Below are 21612 nucleotides of genomic sequence, written 5' to 3'. Positions count from 1 at the left end.
TATTTTCTGTGCTCCCTGTCGCGTCGTAAACGGCACTAATCCTGTGCTGTGTGTCTCCCCGTGGATTAGTTTTGTATTGTCTCTTATTTTCCAACCAGCAATAAAGCTGCCGTTTTTGAGTTTCACTCCAGTCTTCCGAGAGTCTGCATTTTGGGTCCTTTTCCTCGTTCCTGCCTGCACACAGCTGAACTATGACATTTAGGTATGTAGACATGGTCTACATACATACCTGCATGTTAGACCTAATCCCGAACCAAACTATTTAAAGCGGTATTTCCTTTAATTGTTGCTCCAGTTTTGGATATAATGAATTTATTTTTAGAAAATGGATACGTACCATAGGATTTTAAGGTTGCTGTAATTAAACCTCTATTTAAGAAACCCTCTTTTAATCAAGACAACTTAATGAACTATAGACCTATATCTAATCTTCCCTTCATATCTAAAATTCTTGAGGTAATAGTTGCCAATCAGGTGTGTTAGCACTTAAACAATAACGACCTGTTTGAAGAGTTTCAATCTGGCTTTAGAGCTCATCATAGCACTGAAACAGCTCTGGTGAAAGTTACTAATGATATTCTCATGGCCTCAGATAATGGACTGGTGACCATTCTGGTTCTACTGGACCTCAGTGCTGTTTTTGACACATTCAATCACAATATTCTCATAGAAAGGTTTGAAAATGTTGCAGGGATCAAAGGAACAGCACTAGGCTGGTTTAAATCTTACTTGTCCAACAGACTCAAGGTTTGTTTACGTAAATGATAAATCCTCTTCAACCTCTATGGTTACTTGTGGCGTACACCACAGGGTTCTGTACTTGGACTGATCCTTTTTACTATATATATGTTCCCTATTGGTAAAATCATTAGACAGCATGGGATAAATTTCCATAGCTATGCACACCTAAATCCTGATGAACCTAATCAGTTATAAAGATTACGGGCATGCTTGGAAGACATAAAAACCTGGATGTCTTCAAACTTCCTCCTTTTGAATTCCGACAAGACAGAAGTTGTCTTTGGACCAGAAGCTCAGAAAAACAAATTACTTGGTCAGTCCCTTCATCTGGATGGCATTAAATTAGCCTCCAGTAATAAAGCAAAGAACCTCTGTGTTATTTTTTGACAAAGACATGTCATTTAGATCTGACATGAAAGAGGTTTCTAGGGTCTCCTCCTTCCACCTCCGTAATATTGCTAAAATTAGAAACATCCCATCCAGGAGTGATGCTGAAAAACTAGTTGATGCCTTTGTTACTTCAAGGCTGCATTACTATAACTCTTAACTATCAGGAAGTCCACATAATGCAACTAAAAGTCTTCAGCTGATCCAAAATGCTGCAGCCAGGGTTCTGATGAATATCAAAAGAACAGATGACATCTCCTCCCGTGTTTTAAATGCACTTTAGAACAGCACGCAGCAACACTACATATGAGCGAGCGGAGGGAGGCATGGGGTCTTCACAGAGCCCCACTCTCTGCCAGCCGTCAGGGCGGGGGGGCCTGAAGGTGGAATTGGCCATCTGATCGAGGCCTGGGTTGCAGCGGCCCCCTGCCACTGCGGAGCCGGGGACGGTCTGCTTGATTTCCACCTCAGGGAGGAGGGCAACATCTGGGTCTGGGTATGAGTTCCCCCTCCGGGGCAAGAATACCTGGACCTGGGATGTAGAGAATGTTTGGGGAGTGTGATTGTGTGTACAGTGTCCATTTATGTCTGTGTCCACGTTGGGTGAGGGCCGAGTGTTTGTGGTTGTGTGTATGAGGGTGGGAAGGTATGTTTGTGTCTGCCGTACACATCACCACAAACAACACCACAAGCAGAGCACAAGTTTTAAGCCAGCGTGGTGTGATTATAGATGCCGTGCAGGTGGGTCCATCTCACATGCAGCGGCATCGCAGAACACGCCCCGCCACATACCCTCTTCCCCCGACTAAGACCGAGGAGCCACCTCCCCCCCCCCCCCCCCCCCCCCTCCATGAGCAAGCGAGGGAATAGGCCTGGAGCATCAGCGCCCCAGCCCAGCCACGGGGAAGTGACTACCTGGGCGTTCGCCTGTAGATCTAGCGGCGCTGGTGACGAGGTGGTTCCAGGGACCGCCCACGCTTCCAGCGGCACCCCCATCCCGCTAGCGCACCAGCCTGTGGCTCACCTGAGCCGGTCGTTCCCTCGCGCTGTCCAACAATTACAATAATTATACGGTTGCTGTAACAGATTGTAGATACAATGCAGGTGAGTCCATCTCACCTGCAGCAGCATCCCAGACCAGCCACAATAATAAAGATTTTTCTATTTCATTATAAACTTTGTCCTAATTATGTCATGAGTTTTTACTATTTAAAAAGAAAAAGAAAGCATCACAAAAACACTTAAGGTCATGAAAATTAATTGTATTGCTGCAATACTTAAATATCTGTGGTCTAATCTATTTTTATTCACCAATCTCATTGTAGCAATAATATGCCTTTTTGGTCCAAGTTAATTATTTGAATTTTAAAACTCTTTTAGCCAAATAACTTTGAAGTTGTTACTAAAACTCATCATCCCCATTTACTACTTTTGTTTCATTCTTTAAAAATTTAGAAGCATAAATATCAGTCTTTTGGAAAAATTACATTTTATACAGTATTATTAAGTCTACATATTCCAAGTGAGTTATGTCAGAATCCACTAGAGCAATTTAACTCTATTACATCATAGCATTCTATTTGCAAGAATCCCAGTGTTAATCCACTGTTCTTGGCCAATGATATCCACTCCTCAGCACTATGGGGGCGCTAATGTACATCTACGCTGGTTGCCAACCACCATGAACATTTAAAGAGCAGAAGAAGAAGAAGAGGACACTAAAGAGTTCAGGTGCACGACATGAGGATTTAATGAGACAGCTTTTATCTTACTGCTTTCGTGGAAGATCAGGTGAGAACCATACAAATTCCCTTACACATGATGTTTATATAAATATATTCATCCAATAAAGCAAAGTAATATAGGTTATTATATTACGTTCGGATACACCAAAGCATCTAATTTTTGACAGTTTAGCTAGCCAGCATGCTAGTAGCAAAAGTTTGACATTCTGTTGCTGTTGGTTTGATTAATTTTGGTTTTAGCATCACAAAACTTGTGGTTTTAAAACTAGTGAGATCTGTTTTCAGAAAATATTTTACAAATGAAACAAAAACTGTAGGACAAATATGCTTATTGTTCAACCATACTAAATCATTATTTTAATTTATAACTTTAAGAAATATAAAAGGTTAAGGAAATGTGGATATGAAAATTAACTCATTAAGATTTGCAGTAACCTTAGACCAAATAAAATATACGAAACAGAACTTCCACAGGTAGGGCATGCAGCCTCTGACACACAGTGATACAAGATAGGAGGAACACAGATATTTGGAACCTTTAGGGGAGCTCTCCCCAACATAAATAGATTTTTCGATCTGTTTATTTCTATGTCTACATACATTTTGTAGTATAATGTGTTATTTCTAAAGTCATTAATACCTGATCTTTGCAGGGGATGGCGGCAACAAGGCCACGGAGAGCTAAAATAAATCCCATACAAGATGCTAGGTATTACTGCTCCTTAGGTGAAGACAAGGCAGGATTTGATGTGAGGTATATTGATTCATTTAAAGGTGAGTTGATTCCAAAGAATGCAGTCAGCTTCTCAAAATAGAAATTTTTATGTTTTTTGTAGTTTTTTTGTAGCATACCATGCATGAGAAAATTAATAATCACGAATATAATTATACTTGTTTATTATTATTATTATTATTATATTTCTATTTTTTCCTTGTCTTTCCCCAAGGAATTATGAACATGTTACATGTTCCAAAATAAATAATACAATATAATCAAATAAAAAACATATTTAAAAACAAGAAGGATTTTAATTAAATGGTTTATAGTTTATTGCCCAATTTGTTTTTGATGTGTGTCTTTAGGTCGCGGTGTGTTCAGCTGTCGGTCATTTCAAAAGGGAGATTTTCTTTTTGAGTACAGAGGACAAATCATAACTAAAGAGGAACAAGAAAACCGAATGAAACTTTACCATGATGCACTCAAGGTTTTCATATTTGATTTCAAGTTCAATGGAAAACAGTTATGGTATGTAACTACTTTGATAAAGGATAAAATACATGAGGTTTACAAATTATAATATTCAAATAATATTTTGAATTGAATATTAAAATGTTATTCAGACGTTCTACAACCTAATATACTTAATGACTTTCTTTACAGAGTGTAATTGTTATTGTATACTTTTTGTTTTAGTGTTGATGCTACCAGAGAGGACGGCTCACTTGGCAGACTTGTAAATGACGATAATGTGAATCCAAACAGTAAAATGACAGTTACCAGAGTGGATGGAAGGCCCCATCTCTGTTTGTTTGCAATCAAAGATATTGGTCCAGGAGAAGAAATCACCTATAACTATGGTGATTCCAACTGGCCATGGAGAAGCAAGGTATAATGTAAATAGTACAGTATAAGTATAAATAGGATTAAATGAATAAAGGCTATACTGAAAAGTATGCATACACACACGGGTCCTGTGTAATACTCAACTGGACAGGTCCAGACATTAGGAGGACTGTATTCATCTTGGCTAGACCCAAAGACTGCCATTCATTATTCATGCTTCTTCCTTAGAAATCCAACATGGTGGCATCTCAGGCTGTGGATGAGATTGCAGCCAGTTCCTCTCCTAACGACGCAACAAAGGTAAATTGGAGTTTCAGTGTCAGATTGTTTTAGTTGTAGACTGAGGTGCTAGTTATTAGGCAGTATTGAGGTATGTGGGTCCTTGGTTATCTTGACCAAGTAAGATGCACGCATTAGGAGGACTGAGATTTGAAACAGGAAGTATAAACAACTGAGTTCTACCTACAAGTGCGCCCACACACACGGGTCCTGTGTATTACTCAACTGGACAGGTCCAGACATTAGGAGGACTGTATTCATCTTGGCTAGACCCAAAGACTGCCATTCATTATTCACGCTTCTTCCTTAGAAATCCAACATGGTGCCATCTCAGGCTGTGGATGAGAATGCAGCCAGTTCCTCTCCTAACGACGCAACAAAGGTAAATTGGAGTTTCAGTGTCAGATTGTTTTAGTTGTAGACTGAGGTGCTAGTTATTAGGCAGTATTGAGGTATGTGGGTCCTTGGTTATCTTGACCAAGTAAGATGCACGCATTAGGAGGACTGAGATTTGAAACAGGAAGTATAAACAACTGAGTTCTACCTACAAGTGCGCCCACACACACGGGTCCTGTGTATTACTCAACTGGACAGGTCCAGACATTAGGAGGACTGAGTTTAGAAATGAATTCAGATCAATGAGAGTTACTCTGGCAATTGTGCATACACACACGGGTCCTGTGTATTACTCAACTGGACAGGTCCAGACATTAGGAGGACTGTATTCATCTTGGCTAGACCCAAAGACTGCCATTCATTATTCACGCTTCTTCCTTAGAAATCCAACATGGTGCCATCTCAGGCTGTGGATGAGAATGCAGCCAGTTCCTCTCCTAACGACGCAACAAAGGTAAATTGGAGTTTCAGTGTCAGATTGTTTTAGTTGTAGACTGAGGTGCTAGTTATTAGGCAGTATTGAGGTATGTGGGTCCTTGGTTATCTTGACCAAGTAAGATGCACGCATTAGGAGGACTGAGATTTGAAACAGGAAGTATAAACAACTGAGTTCTACCTACAAGTGCGCCCACACACACGGGTCCTGTGTATTACTCAACTGGACAGGTCCAGACATTAGGAGGACCGAGTTTAGAAATGAATTCAGATCAATGAGAGTTACTCTGGCAATTGTGCATACACACACGGGTCCTGTGTATTACTCAACTGGACAGGTCCAGACATTAGGAGGACTGTATTCATCTTGGCTAGACCCAAAGACTGCCATTCATTATTCACGCTTCTTCCTTAGAAATCCAACATGGTGCCATCTCAGGCTGTGGATGAGAATGCAGCCAGTTCCTCTCCTAACGACGCAACAAAGGTAAATTGGAGTTTCAGTGTCAGATTGTTTTAGTTGTAGACTGAGGTGCTAGTTATTAGGCAGTATTGAGGTATGTGGGTCCTTGGTTATCTTGACCAAGTAAGATGCACGCATTAGGAGGACTGAGATTTGAAACAGGAAGTATAAACAACTGAGTTCTACCTACAAGTGCGCCCACACACACGGGTCCTGTGTATTACTCAACTGGACAGGTCCAGACATTAGGAGGACTGAGTTTAGAAATGAATTCAGATCAATGAGAGTTACTCTGGCAATTGTGCATACACACACGGGTCCTGTGTATTACTCAACTGGACAGGTCCAGACATTAGGAGGACTGTATTCATCTTGGCTAGACCCAAAGACTGCCATTCATTATTCACGCTTCTTCCTTAGAAATCCAACATGGTGCCATCTCAGGCTGTGGATGAGAATGCAGCCAGTTCCTCTCCTAACGACGCAACAAAGGTAAATTGGAGTTTCAGTGTCAGATTGTTTTAGTTGTAGACTGAGGTGCTAGTTATTAGGCAGTATTGAGGTATGTGGGTCCTTGGTTATCTTGACCAAGTAAGATGCACGCATTAGGAGGACTGAGATTTGAAACAGGAAGTATGAAACCCCAACCCTAAATCTGGTTTGCATAAAGACGTAGTTCTCGGCTTGGTTGAAATGAACTCTGATGTAGTTAGATCGCATATTTGAATTTCAGCTGATCAAGGAGCAAGAATGAAGCTTACTATAGGAAGGAGCATGTAAATACAACCGAAACAATCGCTAAACTCTTTCCTGTTAATGCTAAGCACATTTATGTAACATTGTTGTGTAAAGGCCATCCGTTATGTCTTGATGGATTCATGACTTCATGATTTAATTATACTTTTTTACACTCCCAGTCAAAACTTTGGACACATCTTCTCATTTCAGAAAGAACAAATTGTAAGTCTAATCTTTTTTGGGTGTTGTGGGTCCACAATGAATTTTCTTTTCATTGTGGTTTTGTAATATATACCATAATATAAAACCTAGAAGAACAAATTGTTTTGAAAATTGATCTATATACAGCAGGTATTTTTCCCTTTAAATTTTGCATTGCAAAAGTTACAAAAATTGATTTAATAGTTTTAGTAACACTTGAACCTGTTTTTTTTTTTTTTTTTTTTTTTTTTTTTTTTTTTCCGTCCTTAACTCCTTTTTAAAGAGGAACCAAAACAACTATTTGGTTGTGATATTTTACATCACAAAAGTATGAATTTTGTTTTTGATTACACTGTTTTTTTTTTTTTGTTTTTTTTTACCAAACAGGACTGCGATCATGATCTAGTCCCTGACGAAATGTCAAGTTTAGAAAAATGTTTTGCATGTGGAGGACCTTTTTCGCCTCTGAAATGGAGTGGTGTGAGATGTGAAGGTAATTATTTAATTATGGAAGGTTGGGTACATTAGAATATCTTAAATATGATCCATAAGGAACACTATAAAAACTAATCCATAAGTAAATATGATATATGTTCATAATGAACCTTTTACATCTGCACTTTTTACATATTTACTTACCATGTCATTATTAAAGCTGCTATACCCAATTTGCAAAAACAAGTTAGCTTAACATATTTTTTTTTCATGTTCATAACAACATTTTAACAAAGCATAGCTATAAATGTTGTTTGGAGATTAAAGAAAAAAAAATGAAGTGGTTCTGTTGCATTTGTCTAAAACCATCAGCCAATAACATGGCTCAGTCCAGAAAAACGATAGAACAGTCTTTCCTGACTCCTTAAATTCTACATTAACATGGCTCCACCACACTATGCACTGGCCTGTTTAGCAGCAAAGCACACCAGGGGGTGTGGCCTATGGATAATATCCAATGGGAGGGGGGAGCCTTCTTGACTGTGTTTATGCTTCCATCTAGCCTGTTTTTTTAAATTGGGGAAAGCGGCTTTAACTACCTTTCTTTTATTAACTTAATTTTTCTCTGTCTAGTTTGCTACCAGTCCTGGCACAAAAGATGTTATGTTAGCCACAAGGTGAACCTCACTGAACCTCTTCCAGAGGTAAGTGTTTTTGCAGAATTCTTCTCAGTAAAATATGTAAGGTAAACAAAGTCTTACTTTGTGTTTTTGATTGTTATTAGGTCTTTAGTGAAGATAGTTCAAGTGAGGGGGCTTCATCAGAAGAGGAATATGTGCCAGATTCTATAGCTGACTCAGACAGCTCATGGGACAACAAATCAGAGCCTTTAAATATAAGTTGCAAACAAGTACAGAACTCTGAGATCTCCAGCAGTCAATCTGCTTGCAAAACGAAAAGACCTCGCCTAGAAAGTTTTTTAGAGAGAGTAGGACAAAGAATTTCAGAAGATGCCGAATCAATATCTGAAGATGGAATTGGCACAAGACAGCTCGACGTATCAGGGGTTATTGCCACAGCAGAAAAGTCTGATGCTGAAGGCATTGTTGATGACTCTAATACTACGGCTGAAGATTCCTTAAAAACATCCTCCTCACTAAGAAACAAAACATACTGCTACATTTGTGGAAAACTACAGACAAAGTTTACACGTCATTTAAAAACTCATGAGAAATCACATGCAGATGTTGCTCGAGTTTTAAGTCTTCCCAAGAAGTCCAAAGACCGTTTGAAAATGCTTTCTAAGCTGCGAAACAAAGGAAACCACAGACATAACTCGGAGGTCATCGCAAGTGGGATTGGATCATTAAAAACCAGACGCACATCAAAAAAACCCTACAAAGGAAAAGACTATATTCACTGCATTTATTGCGAGGCATTATATCTTAAAAGAGATCTTTGGAGACATGTTCGTAAATGTTCTTCAAAACCAGTGGAGGCCAATTCAGAGGGGGGACGAAAAAAGGTCTTGTCCCTGGCCTGTATGAGTGAGTCAGCTCTGTGTCAGCAAGTTTCCCCCGGTGTTTGGAAGATATTAGCTGTCATGAAAGATGATGAAATAACTTCTACTGTGCGAAGTGACTTCTCTATTCTTCAGCTTGCTCAATCATTCTTTAACAAACATGGGAAAGATCCCACCAAATTTGACTACATTCGCCAGACACTCCGAGAATGTGGAAGACTTCTGCTCACACTTCGGAAAGAATGCTCAATACACACTTTTGAGGATGCTGTAAGACCTGCAAATTTCAATGTGGTTATCAAAGCTGTTAAGAAGGTGTGTGGGTATGATGAAGAAAAGAACTGCTACTCGACTCCAAGCCTTGCTTTAAAGTTGGGACACTCACTGCAGAAAGTCTGTGATATTATACATTGCAGAGCACTGATGGCAGAAGACAGTGCACTGATAAAGTCAACCCAGAGTTTCAAAACCCTTTATGCTACAAAGTGGTCAGAACTCATCTCCCATACTGCATTAACCACACTAAACGAGCGGCACTTCAACAAGCCTTCCACACTTCCTTTCACAGAAGATGTTCAGCGTCTTCATAGACATCTGGAGAAGACTACAGAACAAGCACTGAAGGACTTGGAAGAGCATAGTTCACCAAAATCATACAGTGAACTTTGTAAAGCTACCATGGCAAATGTAATACTATTTAACAGGAGAAGAGGGGGAGAAATTTCAAAGATGACACTGAATGGCTTCCAGGAGAGAGACACTAGTACCCTGCACAAGGATGTTGCAATTGGACTGACAAAATTTGAACTTTACCTTTGTCAACACTTCAGTCGTGTAGAATTGAGGGGTAAACGAGGACGCAAGGTTGCAGTGCTACTTTCACCAGACATGGTGAATGCCATAACACGGCTGACAGAGAAAAGACAAGACTGTGGTGTTCTGGCAGAAAACATATTCCTGTTTGCCAGACCTCATTGTCTGACTCCCTACAGAGGACAGGACTGTTTGAGGATTTATGCGACTGAATGTGGGGCTGAAAACCCTGAACACCTACGTTCAACGCAGTTGCGCAAACATGTCGCAACTTTGTCTCAGATCTTAAACCTCAAGAATCACGAGTTAGACCAAGTTGCCAACTTCCTAGGTCATGATATTCGTGTTCATCGCGAATATTATAGACTTCCAGAGGCTACTACCCAGCTTGCCAAAATATCCAAACTACTGATTGCCATGGAGAAAGGGTCTCTCAAAAGCCTTCAAGGCAAAACACTTGAAGAGATTGAAATCGAAGGTAAAGTGGTGTTAAGGTTAAGAATTATACACGTTTCCTGCACTATAACCTTATAATTCATTAAGACAATCTTTTATTTTGTTAGATAACCTACAGTTGACAGATTCAAGTGAAGAAAGTGAGGTCGGAGCGGAGCGTGAGGAGGTCGGAGCGGAGCGTGAGGAGGTCGGAGCGGAGCGTGAGGAGGTCGGAGCGGAGCGTGAGGAGGTCGGAGCGGAGCGTGAGGAGGTCGGAGCGGAGCGTGAGGAGGTCGGAGCGGAGCGTGAGGAGGTCGGAGCGGAGCGTGAGGAGGTCGGAGCGGAGCGTGAGGAGGTCGGAGCGGAGCGTGAGGTCAATGAAGGAAATCTTGTATATCCACAGATTGGTAAGTACAATGTGATTAGTCTCAACTTTGTTCAATTTATGAAATCACATGACTAATAGACTTTATTACAGATTCTATAGATACTAGAATGATGAAGAAAGTTGTCAAGGAACCTCCAGGTATGTGTTTGTCATCATTTATTGAAGCTTTTACCTTTGTAACTACTTCCTAGACACTTTTGCTATCTTTGCTATCTTTATGTAAAAAAAAAAAAGATAATTCATTACTATCATTTTTCCAGTGATTTTTACCTTTGTCCAAATGGTAATTTAAAGAAAGTCAAGGATCTTTCTAAAGACCAGCTCAACAGAATAGAAAGGTCAGTTTTGGAGGATGGTCAGGTAGGAAATGCTAGTTTGAACAGGTGATTTTGAGCTGTGATTTAAAGTTCTAGAGAGAATCTAATGAGCAGAGGAAGTTCCAGAGGGTGCAATTAGCAGTGGCAAAGGATTGTACCCTCAGATTTATGATTTTGATGATGGGGGTAAGGAGGTTAGTGTTAGCAGTGTTGTGGGAGAGTGACAGTAAAGACAATCCCTCAGGGTGGCGGGGGCGAGGTTGTTGAAGGCTTAAAAGTTGATTAGGAGTTTGCACTCAATACTATAGTCAGTGTGCAGCCAGTAATGTTCTTTTTAGGATGTGGTGATATAGTCTCTAGAGTGAGTGCAGTAGAGTAAGGGGGCAGCAGAGTTCTTAATAGATTGCAGTTCTTGGAGGTGAGTTTGGGGAAAGCAAAGATGCTGGGATTCTTTTTGAGGGTGGAGAGAATGGATAGGATTAGGAAGAACAATATCATTGGGACTGCACATGTTGGAAAAAATGTCTACATTGTTCTACATTGGCCAGGTTGAGGTTGTGTTGGGCATGTGCAAACAAGGGACAGTGAGGAAGGTTTGTTGAAGGATGTTAGAAAGGAAGCTGCCCTGCAGGAGACAGAAGGAGATGAGATTAATCAAGAGAGATGAAAATAGTTGGTGTGTGGAGGGCTGATCTACTACTCTTTATTTACCTGGTTTGCGCTTCTGAAGTATTCCCTCTACGCTCTCATCCTCTTTCTACAGTAAATCAGTGGTGAGTGGAAAGTTGACCAGTCACCGGAGTAGTGATGGGTCGTTCGCGAACGAAATGGCTCTTAGAGCTGGTTCTTTGAAGTGAACGATGCGAGCCGGCTCCTTATTGGGAGCCGTGGATTTTTTTTTTTTTACTTTCTCTTGCCCTCTCTCTCACTTTTTTCGCTGCACGTCAGCCTTGTGTTTGCGCTGAGTAGAGACGGGAGGGGCGCAAACAGAGCCTTGCGTTTGCACCCCTCCCGCCTCTGAGCAGAGGGAGGAGCTAGGGGCGGTAGTTACACTCGCAACAGCAGTAGCACACGAAAAGAGCAGCAGGGAGAGAGAGAGAAAGAGAGCCGGGAGCAACAACAAGAGACAATGTCGTCACATTAGAAAGGTGGAGTAAAGAAAATGAGTGACACCAAGAAAAGAAGCAAAATCTAGAACCATTTAAATTTTACTGACAATACATAGGCAGAGTGTAGAGTCTGCAAGAAAAGGATATCATATAGAGCCGGTGCACGGGCACCTGAAAACTGTCCACTCATCAGTGCGATGGGAAGATAAAACACAGTGAATTAAGTGTGATATAAGTGAAGCTGCCAGTGTGTCTACCCACTGAGCTGAGCACTGGGCACTTGGTATTTTTAAATTTAAAGTTTAAATTTTAAAAGTTAAATTGTAAATGGTAGGTTTTTGTATTTTATAATTTATTTTTTAAATTTTATGTGGAGTGAATAAATAAAAGCAGATTTATATAATGAACATATATACATAGAAAACACGTTTTTAAACATTAGTAATTCATTTTGTGCATAATTTTATATTGTTGTTAATAATAAATGAATGAAAGCAACAAAATAACCTGAAGAGCCGGTTCGGGAGCCGAAAGAGCCGGCTCTTTTTAGTGAGCCGAGCCGAGAGAGCCGGATCTCTAAAAAGAGCCGGAAATCCCATCACTACACCGGAGTCTTGTTTGGAGAAAAATTCAGCCTTGTATCTTTTAATATCAGCTGTAATAGCTCTAGCCATATTCCACATTCACATGTGTCACCTTAAACTAAAAGTCATAGTTGCGACTCTGGATTTATCTTAGAAACCATATTCAAGATTTCAAGGTCCATTAGTTGCTTGACCACATTCAGGAGCATTTGACATTACATTATAAGCGATTTAATACAACAAATATATGCTTACTGTTTTGTTTTGTTTTTCAGCACAAAGTAAAAATGGAGCGGGTAAGGTCATTGAACCCAACAGAATACTAAACAAGGAGATGAAGCCAAGCAGTAAGAAGAAAACAAATGAACAATCTGGTAAATGGTGACATGCATACAAAAGTCACTTAAGCACAAATGTAAACTTCATGCATTTTTGAACCCAGTTATCCACACCACCCAAGCCAGTATGGTGACTATGCTCATCTTTCTGCCAGGGACCGTACCATAATTCTACAACTTGGTTAGACAATTATATTAACCTACTTGGTAAGGTAAAACATAAATCACATTCAATGTGGAACAATACCTTGTATTAAGTAATGGGATAAATGTTTAAATTACTTTCCCTATGCCTGTTTTAATCTGTAATACATTTAAATACTTATCATTTTCAAAACAGCAATGCACCAAAACAATTAATAAACAAAGCAATGAGAACATATTATGATTTGGGTTTTTAATTTTGAGGATTCCTCAACCATTGGGCTTCTACATTATCTCCATACTCTGAACATCATCTTATTCCCATAGGCAGAATCTGGATAATATTGGAAAATTTGGGCTGGTTTGGCTAATTGTGGGCTGTAACCTGAACGTCTTGAAGAAAATTATGTTCACTGAAAAAACCTGAAGGCCCACCTCATGGTCAGGCAGGGTCCACCCTTGTTTTTAAATAAACATTTGAGTCAGACAGTTATATATGAAATGTTTGAGTATATGTTATACATTTCAAATTATTACAATATCATGCTATACATGTTTTTTGTTGTATAACGGTGTGTGGAATAAAATGCTCTCCATCCATAGTGATTTGCCATAGCTATTTATTGGAATTCTGACTTAATGTGGGCTACCTTTCAGAATTTTACATTTAAATAAATGTATTCATCCATTGTAATAAGTATTTAAACAGTCAGCATTACAGGATTTATACCAAAGAAACACTGTTACAACAAATTCACCTTAAAGGGGACATATTATGCAAAACCCACTTTTTTTTGTTGCTTTTGTATGTATATTTGGTTATGAATTGCCTCCCGACTCCTTAAGTGTAGGTTTTCAACAACTAAAAAAGGAGCTCTTTTAGGTCCCAGGTAGTGTATTTTGCACAATCCAGCATAATCACAGCCTCAGCACCTGTCCTCGTGGACAATGCAAAGGCCGTCTTTGGGCTGTGTAGACTAAACACTAACTGTTCTTAGCAGGGCTGTAAAACTAGTGCGTGCAGAACTCAATTCTTCGGCTTATTTGAAGGAAGCCGATTATCGCCATTATATTTTTGCATCCTACAACCATGTCAACTCACACAATTGAGCATAATACGTCCCCTTTAATTTAAAAATTGTTTAAAAAGTAGTTTGTTTACATTTATTTTTTTCTGCTTCTAGCTTCTCTGGAAAATGCAAGGAGGGTCAAAAAGCATCCTTGGTCTCCCACGGAGGTTGCTGCGATAATGAATTATTTTGGCGAACATATCAAAAAAGGAAAACTGGCCACTATTATCGAATGCCAGCAATGCAAAACTGCAGAAGATCCTGCTCTGGCTGGTCGTTCTATTCAAAACATCAGAGATTTTGTGAGGAATCGGGGCGTGTCGTTGAAGAAAAAAGAAAATCCTATGTAGAGGAGTCTACATAACTCCAAAGTACTTCTTGGAGGAGTTACAAAAGATATTTTGTATGTTTTGGTTTCTCATTTATTTATTTTAGAATTTTACTATTAGAAGATTGGTAAATTCATTTTGTTGACACTGTTTTAGTGCATCTGATCTAAGAGGACATATAATTTTATATTGCCAGTTATTTTCATTTCTGTTAACAAAACAATCCTGTTTTTGTAAAATGCACTCAATTTGTTCCTTTTATTCACCTGTTGCCCTTTTAATACACACAAAATACATGTTTGTGTATGTGTATGGCCTTTGTCCTGTTAATAAAGTTAGCCCTGACAATTACTGTTCATGTCAGGGGGAGGAGCCAAGTTACCTAATTAGTGTTGTCCTCTTATTACACCATGTTGTCAGGTTCTTATATTTTGAGTTCTGGTGTGTTTTTCACAATTTTGAAGTGAGATTTGTGTTGTACAACTCAAATGGGATTTTTAAAGATGCACTTCATCTATCTAGCACAAGCGGAAAGGGGGGTCCGTTTAGTGTTGCAAAAATCTTGTTTGAAAAAATTGTCCTTCCAATTCACCTTTACCTGTGTGTGTGTGTGTGTGTGTGTCTGTGTGTGTGTGTGTCTGTGTGTGTGTGTGTGTGTGTCTGTGTGTGTGTGTGTGTCTGTGTGTCTGTGTCTGTGTGTGTGTGTGTCTGTGTGTGTGTGTGTGTGTGTGTTCCAGATGTGACCCTGTGACCCCAAAGCTGGTGCTAAGAGTCCAGCGGTCCCCCTAACAAAGGGCTCTTATACTTAACCAGACACAGAGTAGGTGTCCTCCTACACCAGGGGTCTCAAACTCGCGGCCGGTGGGCCAATTGCGGCCCGCAGGACGATAGTTTTTGGCCCCACCTTAATATGAAAATGTAATGTTAGTTTGATAATGTATGACACTTTACAGTGTTGTGGGCGGAGCTGAATTAACCCACCAATCAGGGTGGGATATGGATCTCAGGGGACACCAGCCGGGCTTGATGCAAGCAGGGAAACATTTCTCAATGAGTCAAAGTTCCAGCAGCGTTGCCCTGGAGTGTTTCTTTCTTTCCTGTGCCTGGCTGGCTTCCTCCTTTCTATTGGGCAAACGCCGACATTCGCCCCAGCGCGCTGCGTTCACAACACTTCAAAAAAAGTTTTTTTTAAGTTGCTGCCCAGCGGGACATTATACGTATATAGATTTATACACACGTCAGTGGGATTTAAAGTTATTTTTCCACAGAGAGAGATCTCATATTAACTCTCACAGTGATGCGTAGGCGGCGGGATAAAAGAAAAGTCATGAACTCAATGCAGCCCAATTTAGTCTGCAGTCACATAGCGACACCTGTTCATCGGCAACAACAGTCCCCGGTAACCCGGACTAATTATAGGGTCGCACCGTAATTTGTGGCTCCATGTTTTTATTTGCATCACTGCGTTTGCATTGCAGCAAACATGAACATTACATATATTTCAATATAATGTAAAAGCAGTCAAAACAACTAACATCAGAAACAGCTGATGTTATTTGTTATATGTCACGGTGTCATTTCCGCTTCTTTCTCCTGTAACAACAGCCCGGCGCCGTGAGCAGTCGCCTTTTTTGCGCTCGCTATCCCTGCACTTTCTACCATCTGCAAACGCCACGGTGTTCGTGTCGTCATGAAAGACATGAACATCGAGCGTAAAAACAAAGGAGACTGCTACCGGCTTTTTATCTGCCGATCGCCGTGCTACGGTTGCAAGAAAAAGAAGCAGAAATGACGTTCTCTACGCGTTGAGACGTTCCCCGTCCGTCGGCTAAACGCTTGATTGAAACTTCAATGCGACAGTGACACCAAGTAGAATTATAAATGTCACATAGCCCCAAACATGTCTTTTTCAAAGCCTGCGGTGAAGAGAAAGGTTGGTGATGAGCACCGACAATTTCAGGAAAAGTGGGAAATGCAATATTTCTTTGTTGAGCACAGGGGCACCCCGACCTGTCTTATTTGCACAGAGAAAGTTGCGCTGCACAAGGAATACAATTTGAAACGTCATTACACAACTAGACATGCTGAGGTGGATGCAAAATACCAGGGAGACGAGAGAGCGAACCGGGTTGCCAGTCTTAAAACAGATCTACTGAGGCAGCAAGATTTCTCCAAGAAAGCAACCAAAGAGAATAATGCAGCAGTCGGAGCCACGTGGTTAGTGAGATGATTGCTAAAGCAGGGAAGCCATTCACAGAAGGTGCATTTGTCTAAAAGTGCATATTGCAGGCTGCAAATATAGTCTGTCCGGGAAAGAAAGGTCAGTTTAGCAACATCAGCCTTTCTGCCAACACCGCAGCAGATCGCATTTCTGACCTGTCAAGTGACATTTATGACCAACTGTGTGAGAAAGCCAAATGTTTCAGTGTATACTCAGTCGCTCTTGATGAGACCACAGACATCACCGACACTGCCCAGCTCCCAATGTATGTCCGTGGTGTTGATGACAGTTTTGAAGTGATGGAGGAGCTGCTCACAGTAATTCCAATGCATGGCCAGACCACCGCTCAGCAGATATTTACAAGCTGTGTGATGCCATTGAGAATGTTGGTTTGCCATGGAAGAGGTTTGTTGGAATAACAACAGATGGAGCGCCATCAATGACAGGGAGGAAACATGGACTGGTGGCACAAAACAAACTGGAAGAGGAAGGCGTGGAGGAGGCCATTGCTCTGCACTGCATCATCCATCAGCAGGTCCTTTGCAGCAAATGCCTGAAGTTTGACAATGTGATGTCTATTGTTGTGAAATGCATCAACCAAATCAGATCCAGGGGCTTAAAGCACCGAAGGTTCTGTGCTTTTTTAGAGGAAATGGAGTCAGAATATGGGGATGTGCTCGACTTCACTGAGGTACGTTGGCTCAGCAGGGGAAATGTATTAAAGAGACTTTTTGAGTTGAGAGCAGAAGTGAAGCCTTCATGGAGAAGGATGGAGTTAGTGTTCCTGTGCTAACTGATCCCAAATGGCTCATGGACTCAGCTTTTCTTGTTGATATGACACATGAGCTTAATGTACTGAACAAGACGTTACAAGGCCAGGGGCAACTTGTCAGTGCTGCCTATGACAACGTGAGAGCATTCTCCACAAAACTGGCGCGCTGGAAAGCTCAGCTCTCTCAGACAAACCTTTGCCATTTCCCAGCATGCAAGGCACTCCTGGATGCAGGCACACCATTCAGTGCTGACGAGTATGTTGATGTCATTTTGAGGCTACAGGAGGAATTTGATCACAGATTTGCTGACTTCAAGACACACAGAGCCACCTTTCACATTTTTGCGGACCCCTTCTCCTTTGATGTGCAAGATGCCCCTTCTGTGCTTCAAATGGAGCTCATTGAGCTGCAGTGCAACTCTGAACTCAAAGCAAAGTTCAGGGAGGTGAGTGGAAAAGCAGACAAGCTTGGACAATCTTTGAGAGAATTGAGCCCTAGTTTCCCTCGGCTTTCCCGAATGTTCAAGTGGACCATGTGCCTTTTTGGTAGCACATACTTGTGCCAAAAGCTCTTCTCCACTTTGAACTTCAATAAGTCCAAGTACAGGTCCAGACTTACGGATGATCATCTTCAAGACATACTGAGGGTCGCAACTGCTTCCTCCCTCAGGCCAAATCTGGCTCGGCTATGCGAGAGGAAACGCTGCCAGGTCTCTAGCAGCAAGGAGTAGGCAAGAGAAGCCATGTTCAGAAGAACAGTTCATTTTCTCCAGTGTTCCATTCATGTTCAGAAGAAGGTTATAGAACTGTTAATACAGACATTTCAATCTAAATACAGCAGATATAGAAGACTGAAAAAAACACACAAGTTCACTGACTAAAAATATCTTATTATTATTTTATTTATGTATTACAGATTGATTTTTTTTCTTATTAATTCTTAATTTGTTTATTCATTTTTCATATTTTGTGTTAAAAAATAAAAATAAAGAGATTTGAGAAGATTGGAATTTTTTAACCATGTCTTTCTTGTGGAAAACCTAATGCGGCCCAGCCTCACCCAGACTCTGCCTGCAGCGGCCCCCAGCTAAATTGAGTTTGAGACCCCTGTCCTACACCATAAATCAGTAAGAGAGGGTACGACCTCTCTCATGGCCCCAAGTGGTGTGTGCATGCCAGAGCACTCTGGAAGGCACACAGAGTCTTTACAGACTACTAAGGATCGAACCTCTATCATCATCCAATCGATTATACAATTCTAAGCATATATGAGTAAATATTTCTAAACATAAATGACAATCAACAATATAAACCTTACAGCTGGTTTTAATAACAGAATTCATTTGTTTCTCAAACGAGAAAGAGCTATCGAGAAACACTCCTAAATCTTTAGTTCTTAACTTTTCCAGTGGGCCAAGGTCAACATTATCTGCTAATGCTAAATAGGCTGCCGTTATTAACTAATGCTAATTTGACATGAATTAGCATTATGCACTAATGCTAACACTTACTTTTTTTAAAAATGTGAGTAGCTAATGCTAACACTATTTCCCTTAACTTTATAACAATGTGAACGGCTAATGCTAACACTCTTTTTCCTAGCATTATAACATCTGAGCTGCTAATGCTAAGTAGGCTGCCATTAGCACCTACGTCTAATTTAAGGCAAATACGCATTAGAACCTAATGCTCATATCGTTTTCCTTTGCTTTATAACAATGTGAGCAGCTACTGCTAAATAGCATTAGCTAATAACAGCAGTCTAATTTAATGCAAGTTAGCCTCATTTGCATTACAACGATGTGAGGAGTTAACGCTAAGTATGCTGCCATTAGTGGCTAATTCTAATTAGGGGTGAATAAATATTACCAGCTAATGCTAATATCGTATTCTCTTCCCTCCCTAACTCAGACGCCCTCTACAGGAAAGGGCAGAGCAGGTTGTACCTGCTGCGGAGACTCAGGTCGTTTGGGGTGGAGGGCCCACTCCTGAAGACCTTCTATGACTCTGTGGTGGCTTCTGCTATCTTTTATGGTGTGGTCTGCTGGGGCGGCAGCATCTCTGCTGGGGACAGGAAGAGACTGAACAGGGTGATCCGAAGGGCCAGCTCTGTTCTAGGATGCCCTCTGGACTCAGTGGAGGTGGTGAGTGACAGGAGAATGGCGGCTAAGCTGTCATCCCTGTTGGACAACGTCTCCCACCCCATGCAGCAGATTGTGACAGCACTGAGCAGCTCCTTCAGTGGGAGACTGCGGCACCCACGGTGTGGGACGGAGAGATTTCGCAGGTCTTTCCTCCCCACTGCTGTCAGACTCCACAACAAAGACTTTAACTGAACAAACACACACATCCACACATGTGCAATAACACTAAGTGCAATAATCCTTTCTGGCATCGTTGTATTTTTACTCAGTTGTATATAGCATTCGTATTCTATTTTTATCTTATTGTATATTTTTATTCTATTTTATTCTACTGTATATAGTATATTATTTTATTCTATTCTGTACAGCTGTGTACTGTATTTATTCTTATTGTATTCTAATTTTTGCGTCATAACTTTTGCACTGTCCACTTCCTGCTGTGACAAAACAAATTTCCCACGTGTGGGACTAATAAAGGTTATCTTATCTTATCTTTAACAATGTGAGCAGCTAGTGCTAGGTAGGCTGATGCTAGCAGCTAATGCTAAAGCTAATTTAATGTGAATTAGCATCACATTAGTGAGGAGTTAATGCTAAGTAGACTGCCATTAGCAGGTAATGCTAATTTTAGGTGAATAGGAATTGGCAGATAATGCTAATACCATATTTTCTTGCTTTATAACAATGTGACCAGCTAATGCTATGTAGGTTGCCGTTATTAGCTAATACTAATTTGAGGTGAATTAGCATTATCCCCTTATGCTAACAATGTTTTTTCTTACTTTTTAACAATACAAGTAGCTAATGTGAACACTTTTTTTTTTTATTGAATTCAAATTTTTCCCCTTGCGATGTGAAGAGTTAATGCTAAATAGGATGCCATTAGTGGCTAATTCTAATTTTAGATGAGAAAGCATTAGAAGCTAATGCTAATACCATATTTTCTTGCTTTATATCAATATTAGTAGGTAATGCTAAGTACGTAGCCATTATTAGCTAATGCTAATTTAGGTGAATTAGCATTATCCACTAATGCTAACACTGTTTTTGCCAACTCTTTTCACTTGCATTATAACAATATGAGCAGCTAATGCTAAGAAGGCTGCCATTATTAGGTAATGCTAATTATTATGTGTGTTAGCATTATCCGCTGCTGCTAGCAATGTTTTATCTTACCTTTTAACAATATCAGCAGCTAATGCTAACACTACTTTAATTTCAGTTAAACCTACTTAGCATTAATTAACTTCATTTAGCATTAAGAAGTTTTTGCTATAGGCTACCATTAGTGGCTAATGCTAATTTTAGGTAAATAGAAATTGGCAGCTAATGCTAATACCATATTTTCTTGCCTTATAACAATGTGACCAGCTAATGCTAAGCAGGTGCCATTATTAGCTAATACTAATTTGAGATGAATTAGCATTATCCGCTTATGCTAACAATGTTTTTTCTTACTTTTTAACAATACGCCATTAGTGGCTAATTCTAATTTTAGATGAAAAAGGATTAACAGCTAATGCTCATACTGTTTGCTTTGTAAGAATGACAGCAGCTAATGATATGAAGTCTACCGTTATTAACTAATGCTAATTTGATGAGAATTAGCATTATCCGATAATGGTAACTCTTTTCCCCTGCATTATAACAATGTCAGGAGTTAATGCTAAGTAGACTGCCATTAGGGGCTAACTCTAATTAGGGGTGAATAATTATTAGCAGCTAATACTAATACCGTTTTCTCTTTTTCCTTATAACAACTTGAGCAGCTAATGCTAATTTGATGCGAATTAGCATTATATTAGTGAGCAGTTAATGCTAAGTAGGCTGCCATTATTAACTAATACTACGTTGACGTGAATTAGCATTATGCGCTACTGCTAATACTGTTTTCTCTTACTTATTAAAAATGATAGTAGCTAATACTAATACTCTTTTCCGTTGGGTAACAACAAAGTGAGGAATTAATGCTAAGTTGGCTGCTTTTAGCGGCTTATTCTAATTAGGGGTGAATAATTATTAGCAGCAAATGCTAATACCGT

At 40.1% G+C, this 21612-nt stretch overlaps 2 protein-coding genes and 1 long non-coding RNA gene across 5 annotated transcripts in view; 2 read left to right on the top strand and 1 right to left on the bottom strand.

The window, feature by feature from the left end:
• LOC113011577 (NACHT, LRR and PYD domains-containing protein 12-like) overlaps positions 1 to 21612 on the bottom strand; it is a 382413-nt gene that overhangs the window by 349053 nt on the left and 11748 nt on the right. The window lies entirely within an intron of this gene.
• On the top strand, positions 2859 to 8234 carry LOC113011581 (histone-lysine N-methyltransferase mes-4-like). 3 transcript variants are annotated; one of them, XM_026151128.1, is made up of 11 exons: positions 2859 to 2919; positions 3527 to 3647; positions 3957 to 4119; positions 4288 to 4480; positions 4666 to 4737; positions 5027 to 5098; positions 5495 to 5566; positions 5963 to 6034; positions 6431 to 6502; positions 8018 to 8088; positions 8169 to 8234. In XM_026151128.1, exons 2-10 carry the CDS (start codon positions 3530 to 3532, stop codon positions 8063 to 8065), a joined length of 882 nt encoding a protein of 293 aa, XP_026006913.1. In that variant the 5' UTR covers positions 2859 to 2919; positions 3527 to 3529; the 3' UTR covers positions 8066 to 8088; positions 8169 to 8234. The 3 variants fall into 3 exon arrangements, with proteins under 3 accessions (XP_026006913.1, XP_026006914.1, XP_026006912.1); XM_026151129.1 differs by lacking the exons at positions 8018 to 8088; positions 8169 to 8234 and adding exons at positions 6928 to 6970; positions 7337 to 7403; XM_026151127.1 differs by lacking the exons at positions 8018 to 8088; positions 8169 to 8234 and adding an exon at positions 6928 to 7148.
• Positions 10482 to 15041, top strand: LOC113011597 (uncharacterized). The gene is made up of 3 exons (XR_003270589.1): positions 10482 to 10561; positions 10633 to 10680; positions 12828 to 15041. It is a non-coding gene; the product is annotated as an uncharacterized LOC113011597 (long non-coding RNA).

The sequence above is a fragment of the Astatotilapia calliptera genome, chromosome 19 (genome assembly GCF_900246225.1).
Source record: "Astatotilapia calliptera chromosome 19, fAstCal1.2, whole genome shotgun sequence".
NCBI classification, from domain to species: Eukaryota; Metazoa; Chordata; class Actinopteri; order Cichliformes; family Cichlidae; genus Astatotilapia; species Astatotilapia calliptera.
This window is presented reverse-complemented; position numbering and strand designations above follow the sequence as displayed.